Source organism: Ciona intestinalis, chromosome 2 (genome assembly GCF_000224145.3).
Source record: "Ciona intestinalis chromosome 2, KH, whole genome shotgun sequence".
In the NCBI taxonomy this organism is placed as follows: domain Eukaryota; kingdom Metazoa; phylum Chordata; class Ascidiacea; order Phlebobranchia; family Cionidae; genus Ciona; species Ciona intestinalis.
Window position 1 is genome coordinate 1,443,211 of NC_020167.2, and position 20,569 is coordinate 1,463,779.

The 20,569-nt window shown below is 37.0% G+C and overlaps 4 protein-coding genes across 10 annotated transcripts in view; 2 read left to right on the forward strand and 2 right to left on the reverse strand.

Moving 5' to 3' along the window:
- Nucleotides 1–20,569, reverse strand: part of LOC100185688 (protein transport protein Sec31A) — a 25,114-nt gene continuing 4,545 nt past the window's right edge. Inside the window, exons 2-29 of one of the 7 annotated variants that reach the window (XM_026840852.1) lie at nucleotides 15,105–15,332; nucleotides 14,782–14,974; nucleotides 14,217–14,351; nucleotides 13,812–13,922; nucleotides 13,630–13,752; nucleotides 13,272–13,397; nucleotides 12,523–12,693; nucleotides 12,211–12,342; nucleotides 11,882–11,971; nucleotides 11,504–11,647; nucleotides 11,252–11,326; nucleotides 11,011–11,082; nucleotides 10,685–10,826; nucleotides 5,412–5,590; nucleotides 5,091–5,217; nucleotides 4,779–4,921; nucleotides 4,378–4,554; nucleotides 3,894–4,050; nucleotides 3,593–3,678; nucleotides 3,404–3,491; nucleotides 3,135–3,208; nucleotides 2,647–2,835; nucleotides 2,432–2,512; nucleotides 1,818–1,967; nucleotides 1,388–1,462; nucleotides 848–985; nucleotides 696–767; nucleotides 1–574 (exon numbers count right to left, since the gene is read on the reverse strand). In XM_026840852.1, the coding sequence (XP_026696653.1) occupies nucleotides 395–574; nucleotides 696–767; nucleotides 848–985; nucleotides 1,388–1,462; nucleotides 1,818–1,967; nucleotides 2,432–2,512; nucleotides 2,647–2,835; nucleotides 3,135–3,208; nucleotides 3,404–3,491; nucleotides 3,593–3,678; nucleotides 3,894–4,050; nucleotides 4,378–4,554; nucleotides 4,779–4,921; nucleotides 5,091–5,217; nucleotides 5,412–5,590; nucleotides 10,685–10,826; nucleotides 11,011–11,082; nucleotides 11,252–11,326; nucleotides 11,504–11,647; nucleotides 11,882–11,971; nucleotides 12,211–12,342; nucleotides 12,523–12,693; nucleotides 13,272–13,397; nucleotides 13,630–13,752; nucleotides 13,812–13,922; nucleotides 14,217–14,351; nucleotides 14,782–14,974; nucleotides 15,105–15,310 (3,636 nt within the window). In that variant the 5' untranslated portion in view covers nucleotides 15,311–15,332 and the 3' untranslated portion in view covers nucleotides 1–394. Of the gene's footprint in view, nucleotides 575–695; nucleotides 768–847; nucleotides 986–1,387; nucleotides 1,463–1,817; nucleotides 1,968–2,431; nucleotides 2,513–2,646; nucleotides 2,836–3,134; nucleotides 3,209–3,403; nucleotides 3,498–3,592; nucleotides 3,679–3,887; nucleotides 4,051–4,377; nucleotides 4,555–4,778; nucleotides 4,922–5,090; nucleotides 5,218–5,411; nucleotides 5,591–10,684; nucleotides 10,827–11,010; nucleotides 11,083–11,251; nucleotides 11,327–11,503; nucleotides 11,648–11,881; nucleotides 11,972–12,210; nucleotides 12,343–12,522; nucleotides 12,694–13,271; nucleotides 13,398–13,629; nucleotides 13,753–13,811; nucleotides 13,923–14,216; nucleotides 14,352–14,781; nucleotides 14,975–15,104; nucleotides 15,333–20,569 lie in introns of all 7 variants that reach the window. The other 6 variants (XM_026840850.1, XM_026840851.1, XM_026840849.1 and 3 more) reach the window with 6 other exon arrangements.
- On the forward strand, nucleotides 7,491–10,299 carry LOC108951028 (DEAD-box ATP-dependent RNA helicase 42). The gene is made up of 8 exons (XM_026840859.1): nucleotides 7,491–7,780; nucleotides 7,852–8,498; nucleotides 8,588–8,929; nucleotides 8,981–9,194; nucleotides 9,277–9,421; nucleotides 9,548–9,612; nucleotides 9,679–9,802; nucleotides 9,857–10,299. The coding sequence occupies exons 1-8, from the start codon at nucleotides 7,673–7,675 to the stop codon at nucleotides 9,955–9,957; spliced, it is 1,746 nt and encodes a 581-aa protein (XP_026696660.1). The 5' UTR covers nucleotides 7,491–7,672; the 3' UTR covers nucleotides 9,958–10,299.
- LOC100183317 lies at nucleotides 15,330–17,668 on the forward strand. The gene is made up of 7 exons (XM_002127087.5): nucleotides 15,330–16,176; nucleotides 16,308–16,529; nucleotides 16,609–16,773; nucleotides 16,843–16,968; nucleotides 17,028–17,115; nucleotides 17,246–17,447; nucleotides 17,507–17,668. The coding sequence occupies exons 1-7, from the start codon at nucleotides 16,114–16,116 to the stop codon at nucleotides 17,586–17,588; spliced, it is 948 nt and encodes a 315-aa protein (XP_002127123.1). The 5' UTR covers nucleotides 15,330–16,113; the 3' UTR covers nucleotides 17,589–17,668.
- Nucleotides 19,668–20,569, reverse strand: part of LOC100179426 (hypoxia-inducible factor 1-alpha inhibitor) — a 2,813-nt gene continuing 1,911 nt past the window's right edge. The window contains exons 7-8 of the mRNA XM_018816887.2: nucleotides 20,302–20,551; nucleotides 19,668–19,965 (exon numbers count right to left, since the gene is read on the reverse strand). Of these exons, the coding sequence (XP_018672432.2) occupies nucleotides 19,918–19,965; nucleotides 20,302–20,551 (298 nt within the window). The 3' untranslated portion in view covers nucleotides 19,668–19,917. The remainder of the gene's footprint in view (nucleotides 19,966–20,301; nucleotides 20,552–20,569) is intronic.

Here is a 20,569-nt window from a genome sequence, read left to right on the forward strand (position 1 = left end):
TTTTCTCTTGTTCGTTTGTTTATTACAACAATACACATTACAATTGCACTTCTATACAAGCAGGCTACGTGTGGTGAATTTGTACTTCCGACCTGCCTATAGTGCAGCGGGCGGGGAACTCCACCATTGCACCAAATAGAACAAAGCAGAAGGATTCCTATGTTATGCTGCCGCTACCACACGGCGTGGTCCTTTGTGACAACGCTACAATGAAGTGACACCCACGTAACAATTTACCTATAGATTCTCTGTACAGTAAACACGACGCGCGGTCGACAAATCGCATCTTCTTATAGTGCATCTTTATGTAAAACAGGTTAATTAAATAAGCAAAATACTTCTATATAGACGCCAGTTAGTATGGTCGGTTTGTTTTCCAAAAACTTCCGAGGCTTTAAATCCGAAGCTGGCCAGCGATTTGAAGCAAGGATTTGAGGCCAGGCATGAACGCGGAGATCTCGGAGAAGTTCGATTGCGTCACAATGCGGGTATGGTGACGCAAACCATTGGCGTAATCACGTGATTCCATGCTTTGGGCGACCTGATGCAACCCTCCGATGATGTTCGGGGAAAGCTGTGTGACGTAGCAATATTTAATGACCAAAATAGACGACGTGACGTGGGTGGTGTCACGTGTCTTCCACAAGAAATTTAAACTAGCATGAAAGAACATGATAATGGTGGTAAACACTTACCGAGTTTGCACGAAGCTTGTCGTAGAGGAACTCCAGTCTTCTGGAACAATCATCCAGTTTCCGTTTTATTTGCTGGAAAAGAACGTTATAGCAATACGTTCAAACTTTGTTGGAATTTTTAAAATTAAAATTCTTTCAAATAAATTCGCTACCTGATTGGGATTCTGGTTGAGCGCCTTTTTAATCAGCTGATCAAATTGGACTTGAAGTATTTGATGTTCGGCAGGGATGGGAGATTTTGGTGTGTCTTTCAATGCACCGGTTGGTACAGATGGGGCGGGTGCAGAGCTCTGTCAAAAACCGTGTTAACAAGGTTTATTTATGTATTCATAGTTAATAAAACAAGCGGTGTTTTCCACAATGTAAAGAGAGAATGGAGAAATGAAATATCAGTTTCTGTTACAATATCTTAAAACAACAGAAGATTAGCTGACAATATCTCATTGTCACGACATGGTAGTTTCCGCATGGTGACTTTTTATCACAGTTTAAAATAAACTATTTAGTTTTGCGAAAATTCTGACTACTGCGGTTAATGCAAATTATAATTGTGCAAGCTGTAAGTTTTAAACTGAAGCTACTGCTGATTTGAATGAGGATTTCATTCAAATTAATTAAAAAAACTCGAATTTAAAATTTCTCCTCGCAACTCATCATTTAGATGATGCGTCTAGCGGCCTCTAATGGCAAACCTCATCATCACTAAAAGAGTGATCCAGTTCATCTCTTTCCTCAGCATAATAATTAGTAGCCATCGGAGGTGGGGGCTTCAAAGGGAAGATTTATATTTGAATTTTTGTCAAAATTTATGTGTTACTTTGTTATATTGCGACTATTAGTTGTCTGTGGTGCAGTGGTTGGATACACCAGAGGATTTTGGCCACAAGGCTTGACACTATCACCATTAGGTGTATGCAATAGTGGACAAGAAACATAATACTGACTTCTCCAACCTAGCGGTTTCTTGTTGGTCTAATTTGTCAGCCATGTGAAAAATTGAAAAAAAAAAATAGTCACCCACAAAGTTACATATGTAAGTACTCTTAAAAAGGCAAGGAGAAAACAAAAAGCTTATGTTATAACGACTATAATTGTTTATTGGAACAGTTAAAGTCAACTTACCGGCACATTTTGCATCATGTTGTTGCTTGGCTGGACCCCACCCATCATAGGGGAAACCCCTGGTCGCATCATGTTACCCATGGGGTTATGTACCGGGGCAGCCGGGGTCATCAGGTTCAGCTGAGCGGGGTCAATGGGTTTGGGGGTTGGCTGTGAATATAGATATTTTATTACATTGAAAAATAGTAACAGTTTTTAATTATGAGCACACAATATGAGGTAAGGTACCAAGGCCTCATTTGCTTCAAAACTTGTGCATGCAGTGACGATGTTTATAAAAAGCTAACAATTTTTCTACCACAGCAACAATTATCACTTCAAACGCGATTTGGCTTCAGTGTTTGCATTCAATTATTAGATTAAAGAGGGTGGAAGGATGTGTTATTAAAGTGCATATGAAAGCAGTGCTTCCTATGCAGTAATTTAACAGCAATCTGTGAAAGCAACAGATCATGTTGAAAAATTAAGAGGAAACACTGACAGAGAAGAGGTATGCGAACAGCTGTAACATGCATCACGGCAACGAGTGTTTTGACACTTCAAAACTCTACACATACACACACAAGATTAGATGATGATGGATTAACAATGGCTGCCATGCGCAAATGTAAAACCTGTTTATAAACATCATGGGGAATTGCCGGCTGGCTAGGGACAAGGAAATTAGCAACGGGTGGCGACTGGACAGTTGTCGGCTGGTAGATAAAGTGATTAGATGCAAAAAAATGACGAGGACATTGAAAGGGTTATAACACGAGATAAAAAAAGTTTATACGGTGTTTAACCATACACTGAGAATTGTAATTTTTATCTATAAGGATAAATTTACCTTTTTCTTCTTTGGTACTCTGTTAGGATCAAGAGCAGGAGGATCATTCCAACCTCCACTGTTGTGTTTCTTCTCCATATCTGGAGCGTACATGTTGCTGGGGGGCTGAGGGGGATTACCCATTGATTGGGACATGGTTTGTGGGGTGGGGGCCATGTAGGGTTGGTATGGGGCAGATGGGGCCTGAACCTGAGATGGTAAAATCTATGTTAAATTTCTATTTTCAAATGCCCCGAAAACTTTGCCAAATTGAGGTATTTATGCCTGTTCACACTTCATTATTATTCATTTCCTATATATACTAGATTATTTTATTTTAAAACATTGGATACAACCTTCCAGTGCCTGGAAGTTATGATGATTCTAGGTTGGGAGACACTCTGATTCTGAGTTGATATTATTTAGGATTAGGTCGCACTCAAAACCAAAATAGCAGCATAGAAGGGAAAGCTGCTACATTGCTACATCACACAGGTTTGTAAACTTACCGGCATCATCCCCGTCACCTGAGATGTTGGGGCAACAGATGGAGGAGTGAAGATGTTGCTCGGAGCTTGAGGACCTGATGGAATAAAATTTAGGGGAATTTTATTTCTTACTTAGAAAGTTTAATTGCTGGGACTAATTTTTTTGCTCGAATAAGTTCAGTGGATTGTTTAATTTATAAGTCAGTGCAAGTTAGTCCGTTCACTGCCACACCAGGCCCAGTCACATTGATTTACGGAGATGTTACATAAAAATTAATTTTTCTGCTTACCAGAATAACTTGGCTGTTGCATTGGGCGAGCATATGGGTTGTTCACTTGAGGGCGATGAGGAGATGGTACGGATGGTGGTTGGTAGTTTGGTATCTAAAATTACCCAGAAGATTTGAAACCATTTTAGAAAATTTTCTTTTTAAAATTTGAATTTGTTTGTTATGTACATTAGCTTATGAAATATTTACCTGTGCAGAAATTTGTGGTTGCAATGGTCTGCTGGTTGAGGTTGGTTGGTGAGCATGTTGCAGATGCTGCTGTTGTTGGTACATCCCTGTGTGGTTTATATGGGTAAGGTTAACTAATATAAAATTAACAAAGGGGAGAAAACTGTCATCACAGTAAGAATGAAAACATATTTTAAACAATAAGAACGAATATAAAAAATTGTTCGAAATGTGAAAAGTAAATTATTAGCTGTTATTTTTTTTTATATGCAACTAAATCTACATTTTAATTAAGTAACAATAAAAAACTAATCACCTGAACCTTTGGCCCCCATTTGTCGTCGTGGTTGAACTTGCGCCTCAGGCCGATGACCCACACGTGACCCATCCCTGGAAAAGGGGAATACCGGGGGTTGGTATCCAACCACTGTGTCCCCTTGTGAATGGTAAAGTCGATCACGTAAGATTTGAATTGAGATCTGTGGAATTGAACAAAACATTGGTGTTAAAACTGTAAAACAAAGGTTGTTGAAAATATTGCAGCCATGGATAATACAAGTTTAAAACAGTTGCTTTATAAAATGATTTTACATATCAATATTTTTATTCATTTTTTACTTATTAAAAAAAAACTGAAAAAAAGGTTTAAAAAAAGAAAAATATGTTTTGAATTTGAATGTTGCTGTTGGAAGTTGCAAGTATTTAAAATCAAATGTAACATTTGTCCAAAATCAAAATTACAAAAAAAATCTTCTAGTCACTAAGTAACTGCAACATGCTTTAATATATTCCCACAGAGTTAGAACCTTATCTGAATGCGCTGGTAGCATTTCCATTGCTGCTCCAAGCTGACCCTGCGATGCCAGCATGTGAGCGTATTCAGAAAGCTTTTCGCTCGAGGCTTCTCCCATGCTCGCTGCCGAACCACCTTGGCTCCGTTGTTCAGCGACACGATGGAGCACCATCATTTTTTCAATTAAATCCTAAAAAAAGATTTATTTTTTCAATTGAGTTTAAAAATGTTTAATTTTTTAATCAAATCTTAAAGAAAACTATTTCTTAATTAAATCCTAATTTTTTTTAACTTTTAATAAAAAAAGCTAGATTTTTTTTATTTGATTATAGTCACTTGATAATAATTTCCATAAGCCCACTGATTATATTTGAGATGCTTCCCAATATGGTTATTTATACAGAAGAAACCCACCTGAATATCATTTCCATTATTATCTTGGGAATTAACACTACTCCAACATCGAACCAGACGTTCAATATTCCCCGAGCAAATATAGCACAAACATGCATGAGATTTCAACTCAGGGTTGGCTTCCAATCTTTCACCAAGCTCATCTGAAAATAGTGAGCCATGAATAAACTTTAATAAACAAAAAGGAGGGGGGGGGGAGTTCTCCATCATTAATTTACACTATTACAATTTCAAACTTCAAAATTAGCAGCAACAGTGAACAATGTCACTTTTCAGCAACAAAAATGACATTTACATTCACATTCTACTCACCACACAGCGAGATAAGATCCTGAGGTGAGGCGTATGTAAGCAACGACGCCAATGCTTCCTTCCAATTTTCCAGGTCACATGACTTCACCACATCTGCCCAATTCTTGGTAACAACCGCGGATAAAAGCTGAAAATTTTAATCATTAAAGAGATTTTTGCTGATTATTACAGTAGTTTTAACAATCTGTTATTAATAATTTGCGAGTAAATTTATGCTGCGTTTAAAGATTGTCAGTTTTAATAGGTTGGGGGTTTCGGTATTAAAGAAAAGTTTTTTTTTATTAACAACAAAAAAAAAACAACACATATAAAAACCAATACCCTTGATATCTTTGATTCACTAGCATCGAAATATCGCTTTTGTGTTTTCTCAAGAAGTTTAGATCCTCCCGCCATTGCCACGACGATAGCATCCGCCATACGGTTGCTATGGAGACAGAGATCAACCGCAGCTTCGTAATCTCCAATCAGAAGAGCTTGGCTAATCAAACTGTCAATATCTGCAGAGAAAATTTTTTGGATTTATATTTATGTCTACGGTTACAGAGTAAAAAAATTTCTTATCATATGTGATATCTTACAAAGACAAATGGAATTATTGTAAACAAAAATTATAAAAAAAAAGGGAACACATTTTCTTCCAATATAAAAAGCTGGGAATACAAAGGAATTACCTTTAAGTAGCACCAACAAATAGTTAACTGCAACCCATGCAAATTATCCGCAAGTAATATCAACTCTAACCGCAAAGTGAATAAATCTAAAAGGTAATAGAAATACACCTTGTTCGTGTGAAAAAGAAATGTACAATAAGTTACCGAACCATGCACGAAAGCATTGGCAACTATAACTGATTGTTGGAAAAAACTTTAAACAGTTAAGTGATAGAATCTACCACAAGCTTGACAGAAGTGTCCCAACATTTCTGGTATGGTCACGGGGTGTTAGAAATGACTTACAAGTTGACAGTGAATAACATGTGGTTACCAGAGGCAGAAAAAGATCTATTTACAACAGACGTCAATCAGTCTGGTCGCGTCACTTGTTAACAATGACTTGGACCCAGCGTAATTCATGGCTTGGCTGCAATCAATTGAAATTCACTTCTTCACGCTAACCCCACCCCCAAGCTACTATAAGAGGTAATTGAAGGCTAGGTTTGGATGATTTTATGGCAGGGCAAGATCATCTTGTATTGATTTCAGTCGATTCCAATGCCCTAAATGCACGGCTGGAATGACCACAATAATTAGCTGCACTGGAGATGGTAATGAGACATTGCCACTTTAGAATCAAGAGAAGGGAGTAGGGTGGTTATCTCAGGTAAAAATATTTATTTTTGGCTTGAGAAAGGAAAAGTTATAGGATACTAATGAGTTGTAATGGGCAGTAAAGAACGATGGAGGTAAACAGATAATACAACAATGTAGTATGCATAGAAGTTAAGTAGGTTGCTTATTAAACATGCATGAAGTAAAAAAGGAGAGAAATGTGGTGACTGCTGGGAGAGTTTGTTTCCAATAATAGCACTCGCGGAATTCCAACCAGTGATGCTTCTCACTGAGGCATGAAACTTAAGCTCGATAACAACCAACCACACATGCTGTTTAAAATCAGCTTTTTCGAGTGCCTGACTGGTTTTAGTGTATGACAACGACTGATGACATAGCAGGCATTTATTGATCTGCTGCTGGAGATAAGCTTTATTAGAAGGGGCAGCAATTTTCATTAGCGCATATGTAAATCACCAGGTGGACTAACACTTTTAATTAATCAATAAGAAATGGAAATTGTGTGTTGACATGGGAATAGATAACAACATGGGTTTATTGATTGGTAAGGGGTAGGTAACTGGAGTTGTACATACTTGTGCAGGCCTATGGAAGGTTCAACTGAGGTTATACCAGGATAAGAAAGCTGGCACAGATTACTTGACCACTTGAGATGTGTAAAACAATAACATAGTGCATGTGTTTAGGTTGGTAGCGAAAGGAGAAAGCTATACATGGAGATATGGAGTTTTTGAACAGCAAAATACATAGGTATCGATGAATACAAAACTTGACAGTTCGTTTAAGGTGAAATTATATTTACGCATGTGTTAAGTAGAAATAAAATACGTCAAGGAGAAAGAGATTGATTTTCTACAAAATAAGAAATAAGCTGATATTGCTTAAAGTATTGATTTTAATCATTTGGTTCAGGTCATTTGTGTTGTCATGTAGGTTATAGATTGCTGTGGTATTTGAAGGAATAATGATCTGATAATGGAGTCCTTGGAAGAGTTGGACCACCTGATAAGAAGATGCAGGAATCCAGAAATACTTCAGATGCTCTTGGATGAAAGGAGGAAGGTAGCTGATGATGTGTATCAGAGGAGGTTGAAGAGGGAGAATTATCGGGACAGGGGGAGGGGGAAGATGGCACATGCTTCGTCAAGAAGTAGAGAGAGGCGGGAAGTGGAAGAAGATGATCATGATGCGAGGAGTAGGAAGGTAATTATTAATGATATAAGTTAGTGTGCGCTGATGTGAAGTAGTAATATTACATAAATTAAACAAATTTTGTTCGATTTACATTTTATGCAGAGCAAGGGAGGTACTTACAAGACCAATTCTGAAGTGCGGCAATCTACCAAGCACAGAGAAAGTGAATCACATCATCGCCACAAAGACAAATATGAAAAAAAGGTACTTGCTTATTAAGAATGTTTAACCAAGAATCAATAAATACTTTTTTTTAAATACTTTTACAAATGCAGAAGATGAAACCTGAAAGAGAAAAAACAGCAAGAACTGATGAGACGCATAGACATAGACGTGATGAACAAAACTATGATTCATATGGACAAACTAATGACATAACAAGTAAGAAAGAAAAATCAAGACATAAAGAAAGAACAAGAACACGAACTGAAGAAAGGAAACATAAAAGAGAAAAACGAAACAGTTTCGACCTTGGAAAGAATGAAAAAAATAAAAAGGATAAAGAAAAAATAACTCAAACGAGAAGCAAGTCTGCAGATTCTGCAGCAGATTTTAGTCAAACAGAGCAAAGAGAACCAAAAAATGAAACATTTACGGTTCAAAAAGTTTTCACTTCAGATGAAATTGCACAAATGTCAAGAAGAAAGAAAAGGCACGAGAAAAATCTTCCAATAAGTGCAATTAGGAACGGGGAATTATCAAGTGCTACTGTGATGGAGCAACCAAAGGAAGAAGTTTATCGAAAATCAGGGACATGGCATCCAATTATTGGGGAATTCCCTGATAGAAACTATGAGAATAATGTTTCTTCTAGTTCAAGTCGATTTTCAACGAAGCTTATGAACTTGAAAGAGGAAAAAGGTAGAAAGCCATTGAAGAAAAAAGAAATTGCTGACATTCAGAAAAGAGAAGACAAAATCAGGTTTGTACAAAGTTCTGTTGTGAGCCATATTTTGTACAACTACTTTTCGTACAACTAAGTACAAAACTTTATTTTTTAAACTTACACAGTGAAAAGAGGAGCACCACCTCCACAAGGCATGGCAAGGAAAAAGATAAAACTCAACAACGAGAATACGAACACAACAGTCCTTCTAAACAACCACCATCTCCACTGCGCGTTAAAAACACTTTGGAAAATAGTACAAAGTACTTGGATATTGGAGATAGTGGTTCGGATAAAAATGGCAAGCCAAGAGTGGTTGAGGTAGATGCACGAACACAACACCCTGCTGGTGAAGTTGTGTTTCGTATCAACATGGATGATGTAGAGAATAACACAAAACCTGACGGTTTTTCTTCTGCTTTAAGTAAGAAGTGGAGGAGAACCAAGAGTTGGGTGAAACGAGCAGGGTAGGATGTTTGTTCATTTTGGGAGAATTGAATTTAATTGTTAAAAATTAGGTTGATGGAGAGAAAAGAGACAAGAGAAACGCAAGTTGCTGCTGTGGACGTACCCAACCTGTTAGTGGATGGTTCTACACAGTGTGGAGGTTTGATGGAGAGTAAAGAAACTCAGACTTTGATCGAACACACAACGAGTGAAACACAAACTTCAGCGCTGTCAAAAAGCAGAAGTTCACAGACAAAAGTTAAAACAAAGGATCAGGATATCCAGGTTCTGTACAGTAGCTTTACAAATTGGCATAACATAATATAAAACGAATGTCCAAATTTTTTATCAAATTGTTATTGTGCAGACAATGGCAGAGATGATGAGTTTGGGAACACAAACGGAAGACGAGGATCATCCAGTATGGGGAGGATCCCATGTAAGTCTTGATCGTCTTGTTCGATGTAAAGGGATGAGAAGAAGAGCAACAACATCAAAGAGAAAGGATGATGGTGAGGAGTAATTCATATTTAAAGCTAAATTAACAAAATATAAATACCAATCATGTCAAACTCTTCTACATTAGATTACAGACTTCTGGCAAGTTTAAAACAAGTTAAATTCATGTTTTCCTGCAGATTCACTGGACAAGTCAATTTTTAAACGCAGTGCGACGCTTCCAAACAAACTTCAAGTCATAGAGGCGAGTTACGAGAATATTTCAAGAAATTGTGTCAAAGAAAATGCACTAACATTTTGCTTTTTGTAGGAAGAAAGTGTGAAAGAATTAAGAGCTTATAATTGGACACAAACTGACCGGTTTATCAAACTGAATATTTCACACAGCGGGGCACACCTTCTTCCAAGCAATAAAATTAAAATACAAACAAATGGTACTTTTTAACATACATGCCTAATTACTTAATTTTAATGAAATTTCTAAACAGGAGCAAACCTGAAATTAACTATTGATACAAGCTCCAATAGCAACAAGCAACAACAACAACAGCGCTACCATACTGCCAACACACAGACTTTACATTCCTAAACTTTGTCATGCCGTTTCGGGACTAAGCTACACTGTGCAACCTGATATGTTAACAGTTTTGCTAAGGAAAAAGTCCCTTGAGACATGGGACACAATAGAATGTGTTGTCTAATGTTTCTATTTTTTTCTACTCTACCAGCACTTTTAAATTTTCAGTACATGTTCCATGTTATGTGTGCATAGGAAAATAACTGTTGAACATTTTGTAACATTCTGTTTATGTAGCATTATGCCTGGTGCAGTGATGTTTCAATTGTTTTCATAAGTTTCAATTGTGCACCGTATTTGTTCAGTATGTGCCCTGTGGGGACTAGTCAAAAATACAAGAATCAGGAACAGAATTATAGGATCGAAACACTGATTGAAATATTGCTAATCTACTGATGCATTAACTACCTTCACCAAGCAAAGCAAGAGTGGATTTCCGCCTGTCACCATGAACCTGTCCGACTGGTAAAGTATTGCCAGCGTCTGCTGACACGCATAGCATTGTAGCTAGTAGCCGTAAAGGGGTTTATGGCATTAATAAACACAGCAAACTCAAAGTAAGTTAGAAACACATAAAGCAGGAATAAGGTTATTTTTAAAATGATTTTGTCTATGACTATTTCATCTGTAATATAAAGCATGGTGTAGCTAGTTTAAACCAGCTACACCATGCTTTATATTACAGATGAAATAGCTATAGACACTGCTATATGTACAAAATGACCACAGCACCACCAACCTCCATCAGCAACAGGTATGACCATTGGCTTAATTTCTTCCTCTTGCTTCTTTGTTTCTTGGGCAACAGCAATTTGTTCAAAAGCATCAAGTCCATTGGAGGAACTCGCACCGTTGCTTACATTGTCATCTCCAGACTCACTCTGTTGTTTATTTGAAAAATATTTCTTTGGTTTAAAATTTAGTTGGATTTTTCTGTTTGGTATTGGTTACACTATGCAGAATGCTAGGGACCAATTACTTAAGCATTGAAAGATAGCTATTTTGTGAAACTTTTAACCAATAAAATGTAACTATGATATATAAACTCGGTATTTTAATACTTACCTTTGCACTGATTGACAGGCTGTCTATACCAGATGAAATACCATTCGTAGTTGTTCCCAAAACTTTTGAAAACTGTGAAATAATAATTTAATTAAACCAACAAACTTTCTTCTTTTCTTAAATTATACATCAAGAAAATAGCAAATAGGTGTCAAGTTTATGTAAAAAAAAATCAAATATTTATTAATATTAGGGCTTAAAATATAAAACTAAGGATATAAGTTTAGGAAACAAAACAAACCTTTGCTGTGAGTTCAACTGGATTGTAACCAAGTAATTGAAGAAATTCTTTCCTTGGTTCAGGTTCAAAATTAACCTGTATAGTAATACGGGTCCAGTTAACTATACAAAATTTACTATGCTTAAAAACACACACATATATATATATATATATATATATATTATCTATTTTAGTTATATATTTTAATGTGGTGAAAAAAAATACTTATCAATAAAAATAACGTACAAACAGGAATTAACAGCTGCTGCTCACCTTCAAAAAACTCCAAAAATTTTCTTCAAATTCACTTTGTGCTTTCTCTAGTTTTCGGTGACAGTAAGCTGTACACTGAGTGTCATCAGTGAGCGCTTTTCGTAAATCTGCCGACCGTTCCAATAATTCCACCTCTGTTACAACCTGCAATTTCAATGTCATATGTGGTAATTGTGACATCATAAAACTACCCGAACACAGTCATTTGAGAGAGTATGTCCTTTTCCTAAAGTATTGGAAGGTTCTTATACTGCATACATGAAGTTTGAACATTATCAGCAAAACAATAAAATGCCTATTGTATTCAGCACATTAAACGCAATGAAGCAAAACACAGATTTAATATGTTATGACATAACATACATACAAAGTACAAACCTGACTTATTTTAACTGTTCTATGGCTTGAAGTTTGATGTTGGTTTTCTGTTGTCTGGTTATTTTCAAATGAAACCAATTTCCCTCCAAACTAAAATAAACATAATGTTATTTATCAAATATAAAAATCTATTAATTTAATTAAACAAGAGATTGGTATCTAAACTAAAAGGGTAATACTATGAAAAATTTGACCACTGGTAATCATGTAGTTTCAAAGTACTAAGTCCAGTGCAACGAACATTAGCATATCTGGCAGTTTCACAGACTTTGCTCTTTTCAAAGCATACAAATTACTGTTAATGAATGTAAACAAAAACAAGAGCTTACTGAAAATGAGGCAGCACATGGTCTTCTCATCCACTTTGGAGGTTTCTTCAGAGGAATTGTTTTCTTTGGTTGTGTATGTTGCTGTTGAGGAGCATCCCCAGCAAAAGCATCACTACCAAAGGCATCAGCAATCTAATGGAAACAAGTTACTTTAACAAAAAGTTTCACGTGAAAGAAGTGGCACATGAAATAAACACAGCACTGAGCCACAGACTTCAAGTAACTGATGTAAAAATGGACCTAAGAGCATTTTAGTATAAAGACTAAAGAGAAAAAGAAAAATTCCACCAAACTGAAAATAAAATAAGCAACCTTGTTTCTTTGAGCTTGATTCTGGTCATTACTTTGGACAGGAGAACCCCCCATAATAGAATGAATGGAAATGCAACCGTCAAAAGATCCGGTTGAAAGAATATTAGGGTTGCGTGGACACCACTGTACATCGAAACACCATTGAGCTCCAGTTTCAAGCTCGCATAATATCTGGTAAAATATATGGTTGTTTTACTTTCTGTCCTGGTATACCCAAAATGAAAACTTTTTAACACAGGGAGAGCATAACAAGAAAATATTACGTCATTTAATAATTTGTGCTTGATTAAGTTTAAGTATACAACTTTTTGATTTAAACTCGCAGGGCCCGAAAGCAACAGTTGTTATTTAACAGGTGTTCTGTTTTATACACCTCGTGTCAGTTTGCGAGTTACTAAGTATATTACTTCGTGGGTGATTATTTATTTATTTTTCATTTTTCGTTATGTGTGGCTGATAATTTGGAAAACCGATTAGTGACCATTGGGTTGGAGCAATTGCCGTTAGGTGTCTTGTCCAAGGACACATACACCCACAATGGTAGCAGCGAAGAGCCTTGAACCCATTGTCTCTCGCTTAGAGGCGCTAACCAACTTTGCTATGACACCGAACATTTTATTAATATACATTCTGGTGTGTTTACTGTGTGGCACTTGAATGTTGGGGCAGGTTGCTTATGGTTTGTAAATAAAAAGAAGTTTTACAATGACACATGATAAAACAATTAAATATTTTCATTAATTAATTACTTCTGGTGGAGAACCATTAGGATTCCAGCAGTATATATGGTTGTCTTTCCCACATGTAAGAAGCAAATCAGAATCTTGTTTGCACCATGATACAGACAGCACACCTTTGCTGTGCTTCTCCAAAACCTACATAAAATAACAAGGGTGATCAAGCTGAAAACTGTTTAAAACATGCTGTATTAATAATGATAGTAATCAAACTTGAATGTTTTACTAAACAAAATCTGTTAAACATTTGTCATCTTTTTATGTTTGACAGTTTAAACTCCCAAGATGCACTACACACTGTAATTGGTGTAAAAATTTAAACGTTGTTTACAAATTAACCAATGGCTGATGATTTTATTTATTTCTTTACCTTCATTGGTGAGGTTGCAAATCTTAAATCCCACAGTTGAACAACTGGAAGATGATCGTCTTCAGAAGAAAGAACCAACTGAGTTGCAACATCCGGATGCCAAGAGACATCACTACACTGCATCTGAAATGAAAACAAAAATGTTTTTCTTTGTTATTTAATTTAAAAAATTGAAAACACACCCTTCCGGAGGGGTCTTGGACTTTAATAATTGGTTCATTTTTCCTCAGATCCCACACGACACAACAAGGTCCTGATGTAAGCGAACTTGTAGAAGCCAGGATGTGTTGAACCTATGCACCAATAAAGTCATTAGTCTCTTTCTTGCATCAAATTATTTTTTTAAGCAATTTAAATTGTTTTAAGCAACAGTCAACAGATAATAGTACAATTTGAAATTCTTAATTATTTAAATTTAAGACAACAGAAGAATTTTATTTCTTTGACATTGCGTAAAAGAGTCAATTTAGCAATATACTATTTGTGCATTTACAGTGTATTTGTGTACAGTATAGATTACAAACATTCTTATCTTCTTTACAAAAAAACAGCAGGGGATTTATCGCACTCTATAGTAAAGTTTCTACCTGTTTGTTCCAGGCAAGTGCTCCTACTGCTGATGTGGGTTGCGTTTTTGTTCCAGGGGTCATAGGGTTGGATGGATTCTTCAGATCCCAAATATAAATTTCGCTGTCATTTGCACCAGAAGCAAATAAGTTTTTCTGAAACAAATTTTAGTTTTGATCACTCATCAAGGCTAAAGATCCTGAGGTTTAGCCCTTTATGAACGGGCAATGTAAAACAGCAAATTAAAACAGCGTCAAAACAAATGTACATTTTACATTCATCCTATTTCTTCTTGTAAAAGTTTTTAAATTTGTACGTGAAATAATGTTCAAAAAATGAGATAAACGTATTGTCTGTTACAACTTAAAGAGTTACAACATAGTACCAAATCGTTTATTATTTTATTATTTGTGCCATAATAGGAATTGAGTAACAGTTGGATAACTTGGATTGTTGCTCTTAGCAGCAACAGATGCATCGATTGTTGTTACAATATTTTGTCTCTTGTTACCGACATTCTTTACTGAACGAATGCAAAATTTAAAAAAGTAATGGCGAGTTATAACACAACAGCGACATAAATACCTGAAAATTATTAAAATCAAGTGATCGAACGGGTCCGGTATGTTTCGAGTTGGAAAGTATGCAGTCAACCTCATTTTCCAAAATTTTCTCTGGGTTATAAATTTCAATACCACCCTTGTCTGTACCGCACACAATCAATCCACTGGTAGTAGGATTCTCTGCATAACCACTTCCCCACACCACTTTTTGAAATCTAAAACAAATCATGTTGCAAGTTTCAACTCGTGTATTAGAACTAGGACAATTGTTCAATAAAATTACCCATTTTTTGCATTACATAAACATTAAAAATACAACTAAACACACACTTTACCAAGTTCTACCTGTTTTCTGTCTCGATGGAGCCAGCACACTTGATATTGTAGTTGTCATCAGTCATATCCACCGCATACAATTCAAGTTTTGCATTGGAACTAAATGTGGCATCCAGCTGTTGAGCTGCGGTACCCGCTGCAATGTACACGGGGTGGTTTTCTGCTGGACTCCATGCATAGTTCGCCCCAACGTTCACTTGTTTAATTTTGACCATGTTTTTATTTTACTTCATAAATCTACAATAAAATTGATGAAACTTTTAAATTTGCAGACATTATTACATTGCATATACACACATGTTGTACTATAGGGTGACTGTAGTGTAGTATTTTACATGACATCATACTATACAGTTGTGTCATATCACGAAAAGCTTTACTGCAACCTTAAATATTGGGCAACATAGCGTAACCTTTAATATTGGGCAATGTTAAAAACATAAACTACGGACAATCTAAGCAGTTACTATGTTCAATAACATCAGTATACGTTTACTGTTTCTAAATTGTAAAATTAGTTAAATATTTTCAGTATTTCGCTTTTGAGATTCGTGTCTTGTTTAACCAGACGTGGCAATAAGACAGTGTTGACGCCCGGTAAGCAAATATTTTAACCTATCAGAGTTGAATTTGATTAAAGCGCTACTACGTGAAAAAAAACATGTTAACACCACTTAAACATAATTTTCGTTTATTACGAATTTATTAATCTTCACAACAATGTACACCAGCATCACCAAGTACCTTAAACCTGGGTTACAAGAAATTTGTCGGAAACACTGATACATTTCATTAAACAGCTGGCAAAACTACAACAATCGTAAACTGTGACGACAAAATAGAAACTGTATATATACAATCATAATTCAAGATTAATAAAAAATACGCAATTGTTTTGTCATACAATAGTTTTAATGTGGTTTTGTGTGTTTTATGATTTAATTGATTCCGATCAGCCTGGTATTGGCTGTTTGGATTTTGATTGCGATATATTACTGTCATACAGAAGGATTATACAATGACGAACCTCAAGAATATTCCTGTACATCAGAAAGTCGACTTATGGGCTTCCTTTTCAGCTGTAAGTATATTATCAATTTCTTACTTAAATTCGAAACTGTTCAAGCCGATCCATTCTAAAACATACTTGCAGTGTAGACCTTCGTTGCTGTATGATGCGTAACTGACAATATTAAATTATAAATCGAATAGATCTTGCTGCTATGGAACACTCCATTCATGTTCTCTGTGGTGACCAACAACCACTTGCGACTCTTCTTTCCCAACGAGATGTTGATGCATGGACCTATCCTTATCAACACTTCTGCCGCTGAATCCGACCCATATCGTTTGCAATGCAACCCCCACTTCAAAACGTTTTACCAAAATGAATCCTATTTTACGTCACAGTTTAAGGGGGAAGTTTTGGAGAAGGTAAGTCGCAGAAGCCTGCATTAGCGTGGGGACGTCGGGTTATTTGTCAATGTTGTTGGAATAGCAATTTTATTTTTAGGCCAAATCTGAAGAGTTTTTGGCGCTACCGGACGTACAATCCAGCTTGTTTGAATTAAAAAATGGAACCAACCAAAGCAGAATTTTGTTTGCATTTCGGGCGTCTGAAATTTGTGAACTGATTTTACCCAACCTTGAAACTGGAGGATGCATGAGATATGACAAGGTAGGTTTCATGTGAAGTAGTGCTGTGCGGGTCGATCAACTTTAAAGCTACGTAGTTATTCATCTATAGATCGTGAGTGATTGCTTGGATGGTGACTGTGGAACGGACCCAAACTTGTGCTGGTGGTCATCAGCAAATTTTACTTACTTAGCCGTCATGACACATGCCTTTCTCTTTCTACCCGGCTTTGTGTTTGTAAGTTTGTTTGTCTTCTATCAAAAAATGCAAAGTTATACCTGAACATGTTATCTAAGGTGTTGCTGCTCTTGTATGACCCGCCGATAATTGGACTTGGTTGGATCACCAAGCCCATTTTGCCAGCTTTTTGCCTCACGGTATCCGGTATGTAAAATTTACAAACAAATATAATCGTGAAAACTCGACTCTTTGTATGAAACGTTATTCAAAACGTCATTTAAAAATGCGTGGTAAAAAAGCAACACTTTGACCTAACGCAACTGTTTTGACACAGGTTTGGTCGCCCTTATCTCTGCTGTTGTTACAGCTCTAAACATAAGCAAATACGTTCGGCAACAAATCTTATACGATACCTACCCTGGCTTTGAACCAACATACGGTACGTCGTGGTACTGTGCGATCGTGGAAGGCATTGGCACATTTGGAGCTGGCGTCTGTTTCATATACGTGGCATTTTGTACCCCTCCTTATCCCAGGTATTTCTGGTTTCACTATTCAATTGCCTATAGATTGATCAAACCAAACCTTATTACAGAAACGGAAACCGAGTTCGAAAGCGCCGTGAACTTTTTGCCGAAAATTTGGAAAAGCTTGGAAAGACAGAAAAGATCGTCTAAGTCGAAAATTCTTTTAGGTTTAGTTTGTTGTTTTACCCCGGCTTTGTTAATACAAATTTGGTTAAAGATTTTGCAAAATACCTGATGTTGGTTATTCTTGGTGAAGATGTGTACTTATAAAACAACAAATTACTTTCCGCCTGAGGGAGCAGTAGAGTAGTGTTTACTGTCATGTAGGATTACTGGCGGACTGCTGTACTTTGGGCAGTTTTCTTTTTGCAGATTAAAGTAAAATTGTCATATAAATTTGCTTTGGGACAGCGTGACAAAATATGATTAAATTTCATGTAGATATTTGCGGAATTCGACGCCTGTTTTGTTGGTAATTTATCATAATAAGAACATCTACAAAGAGGTTTATTGACGTCATATTATACACCAAATTTGCTTTTAAAGAATGTCGTTTGTTTGATGATAATTGTTGCGGTCGATTGCACGAGTTTGCGTCCGCCTCTCTCGTCACGTAGGACCACAAGTACAGGTAAATGTAATAAGATGAATATGTGTCGCGAACAGGAGGCGAGGCAAACAAGTCCACGCAAGCACGCCAAACCTTATCTGAAACTATACACAGTCACAGTATTGTAATTTTTTCCAAAACGTGCAGGCATGTTTGCAAATACTGTATCACATGTTTCGTTTGAGTTGACCTATTCAAAGTAGTATATAAAATATACTTATTGATAAAAGTCTTCTTTATTTTACGTGAAAGTATAACATTAAATTCTGAATCCGGCAATTAAAAAGGCGACTTTCTTAGCGGAAAATCGGTCGCTGTAGTATTAGGAACCAGTTTTATAAGCAGTCAGCGGACCATGCTGGCAGTCACGTACGCATCGCTTCGCAGCCTTTTATTTATACGACCGTTCATCTGTTTCCCGCTCCGAAGATAAACGGCAGTGTCGCTGATCGAATGTTTCGATTTGCGGTATGTATCTTCGCACAGTTGGTGAATATGATTCTTTCTTGTACTATGTAGGAAACGCAAATCCTCATCGGCATTGATATACAGTAGGGTGGGGGAAGATGGGACACCTTTTCATTCTATTTTTCTGTTTCATTTGGTAGAGAACAAAAAGTAAAAGAATTTTAAAATCTTATCCTCACGACTCCCCGAGACCGTCGTTAACAGTCAGAATATTAGATATCATGTGCTAAGACTGTCCCATCTTCCCCCACAGCACTATATGATTGTATATGGATACCAGTAAGCCAACGGAAGCGCTTACCGTTGATTGGCTGGTTGTATGATTCGCCGCATAACCCATGGTCGCACATTTAAGAACTATACTTTTGACTACCGCTTCATAACAATAACTCCATCACACTTTATACCCACAAATGAAGATTAATTTTATAACCAATACCTCACGATTTACCGCGAAAATCTGTTCGCGATCGAGTGTGTATTGATTTATTAATGCTGTAATTGCTGCGTATCGTGGGTGCGGTGAATACTAGTCTGTTTTTTTTTATAATATCGCACATATAATGAAACATTTTACATTACGTTCATAAACAACCTCCGTGTTTGCATTCAAGTTGCTATGTTTTGGTAACCGTTGTTCGGTTTCGGCTGGTTCTTGTACAAAATGGCGACCACATGCAGTGTTGAGAATGCGGACGACTGGCCATGGTGGTTAACATTGTCACTCCCTTCTTTACACAATTGTGGATAACGTTGTTACAGTTCAAGTAAAATATGCGCAACCAGGAATTCGCATTACGCACTACGGTATTTTTATTAAAAAAACGCCCATTAACGGACTCACTCGTTCACTGCGTAACAGAAAGTCACGTGTCGTGGTCCAACGATTGACTCTCCAATACTATACTTTTGCCAACAACTTCGTTTCATGTTACATACTTTGTGGCTAGTAGCTGCGGATTTACGCCATTACTCTCTCCGGCTGCGAGTTACACAACAAAGGCACGTGACTGGCGACATAACGCCCTCTGCTTGGATCACGTACGCAGTTGTGACAACGCTACGTGCGTTCGTGTGGGCGTAGCCGAGAGTGGAACCCAAAGTTTCAGCGATCGAGATCTCAAAGGTCATAGCGTTCCACAGGAATGAAATTGGTGTAAACATAGTGGTTTATTCGACAATTTTAAATTACGATTACGACGAGGCACAAATTCGATAAAGACAAAGAATAACTAATAGTGAAACATAATTGCATACCCCGCACAGCGGGTTAAGATCGGTATACGATTCTCGCGGAACAACGGACCCTGTTCATCTGCTTGCCACCAGGCAAACTGTCGATTCAAATTTCAACCTTCGAGCTTTAAGCAACCAGAAACCTCTTAAAGGCGAACTGTGACGTCACTGAGTATACCTTCCCTCCACCATGGTACGTAAGAGTTCACCAACCTGCGTAAAAAACAATGGGAGTGAACTTTACGTGTGGCAAGGTTCGAATGACTCATGGCATTACAACCACCGAAACAAGTACTTCGTAGTATCTCATGCGCCAGCAGGTATATTTGGCACAGCAAACTAAACAGCTTGACGTACATTGATATCTCCGTTAATTGTTCAACGAAACCCAGGCCTTTGTTTTTAAATCGCGGATGCCGTGACGTCACTACTCTAAAACCGCTGTTTCAACACAACACGCTTCAGTTTACAAACGTGGTTTCTTTACTAAACCAGCGCAAAGAAACCTCTTTTCGCTATTTAGTGAGAAAAAGCGCAAGTTGCACTTACTTTCTCGGCGTCACCTAACGCAGCTGCCAGCATTTTCTCCACATTCCGCATCACGGACACTCGCTGTTGGGGCGATAGTGGATATTGAATAACATCAGGTAATGGCGTTCCCCGGTACCAGAAATTTACAGAGATGGTCACCGGTGGAATTCCTTCCATGACGTCATCAATGGAAGCGGAATCCTGCAAAGAGTGAGGATGCGAGACATCCATTGCATCACTGGATGATAACGACTCTATTTGATGCCACCTGCATTACAAAATTATT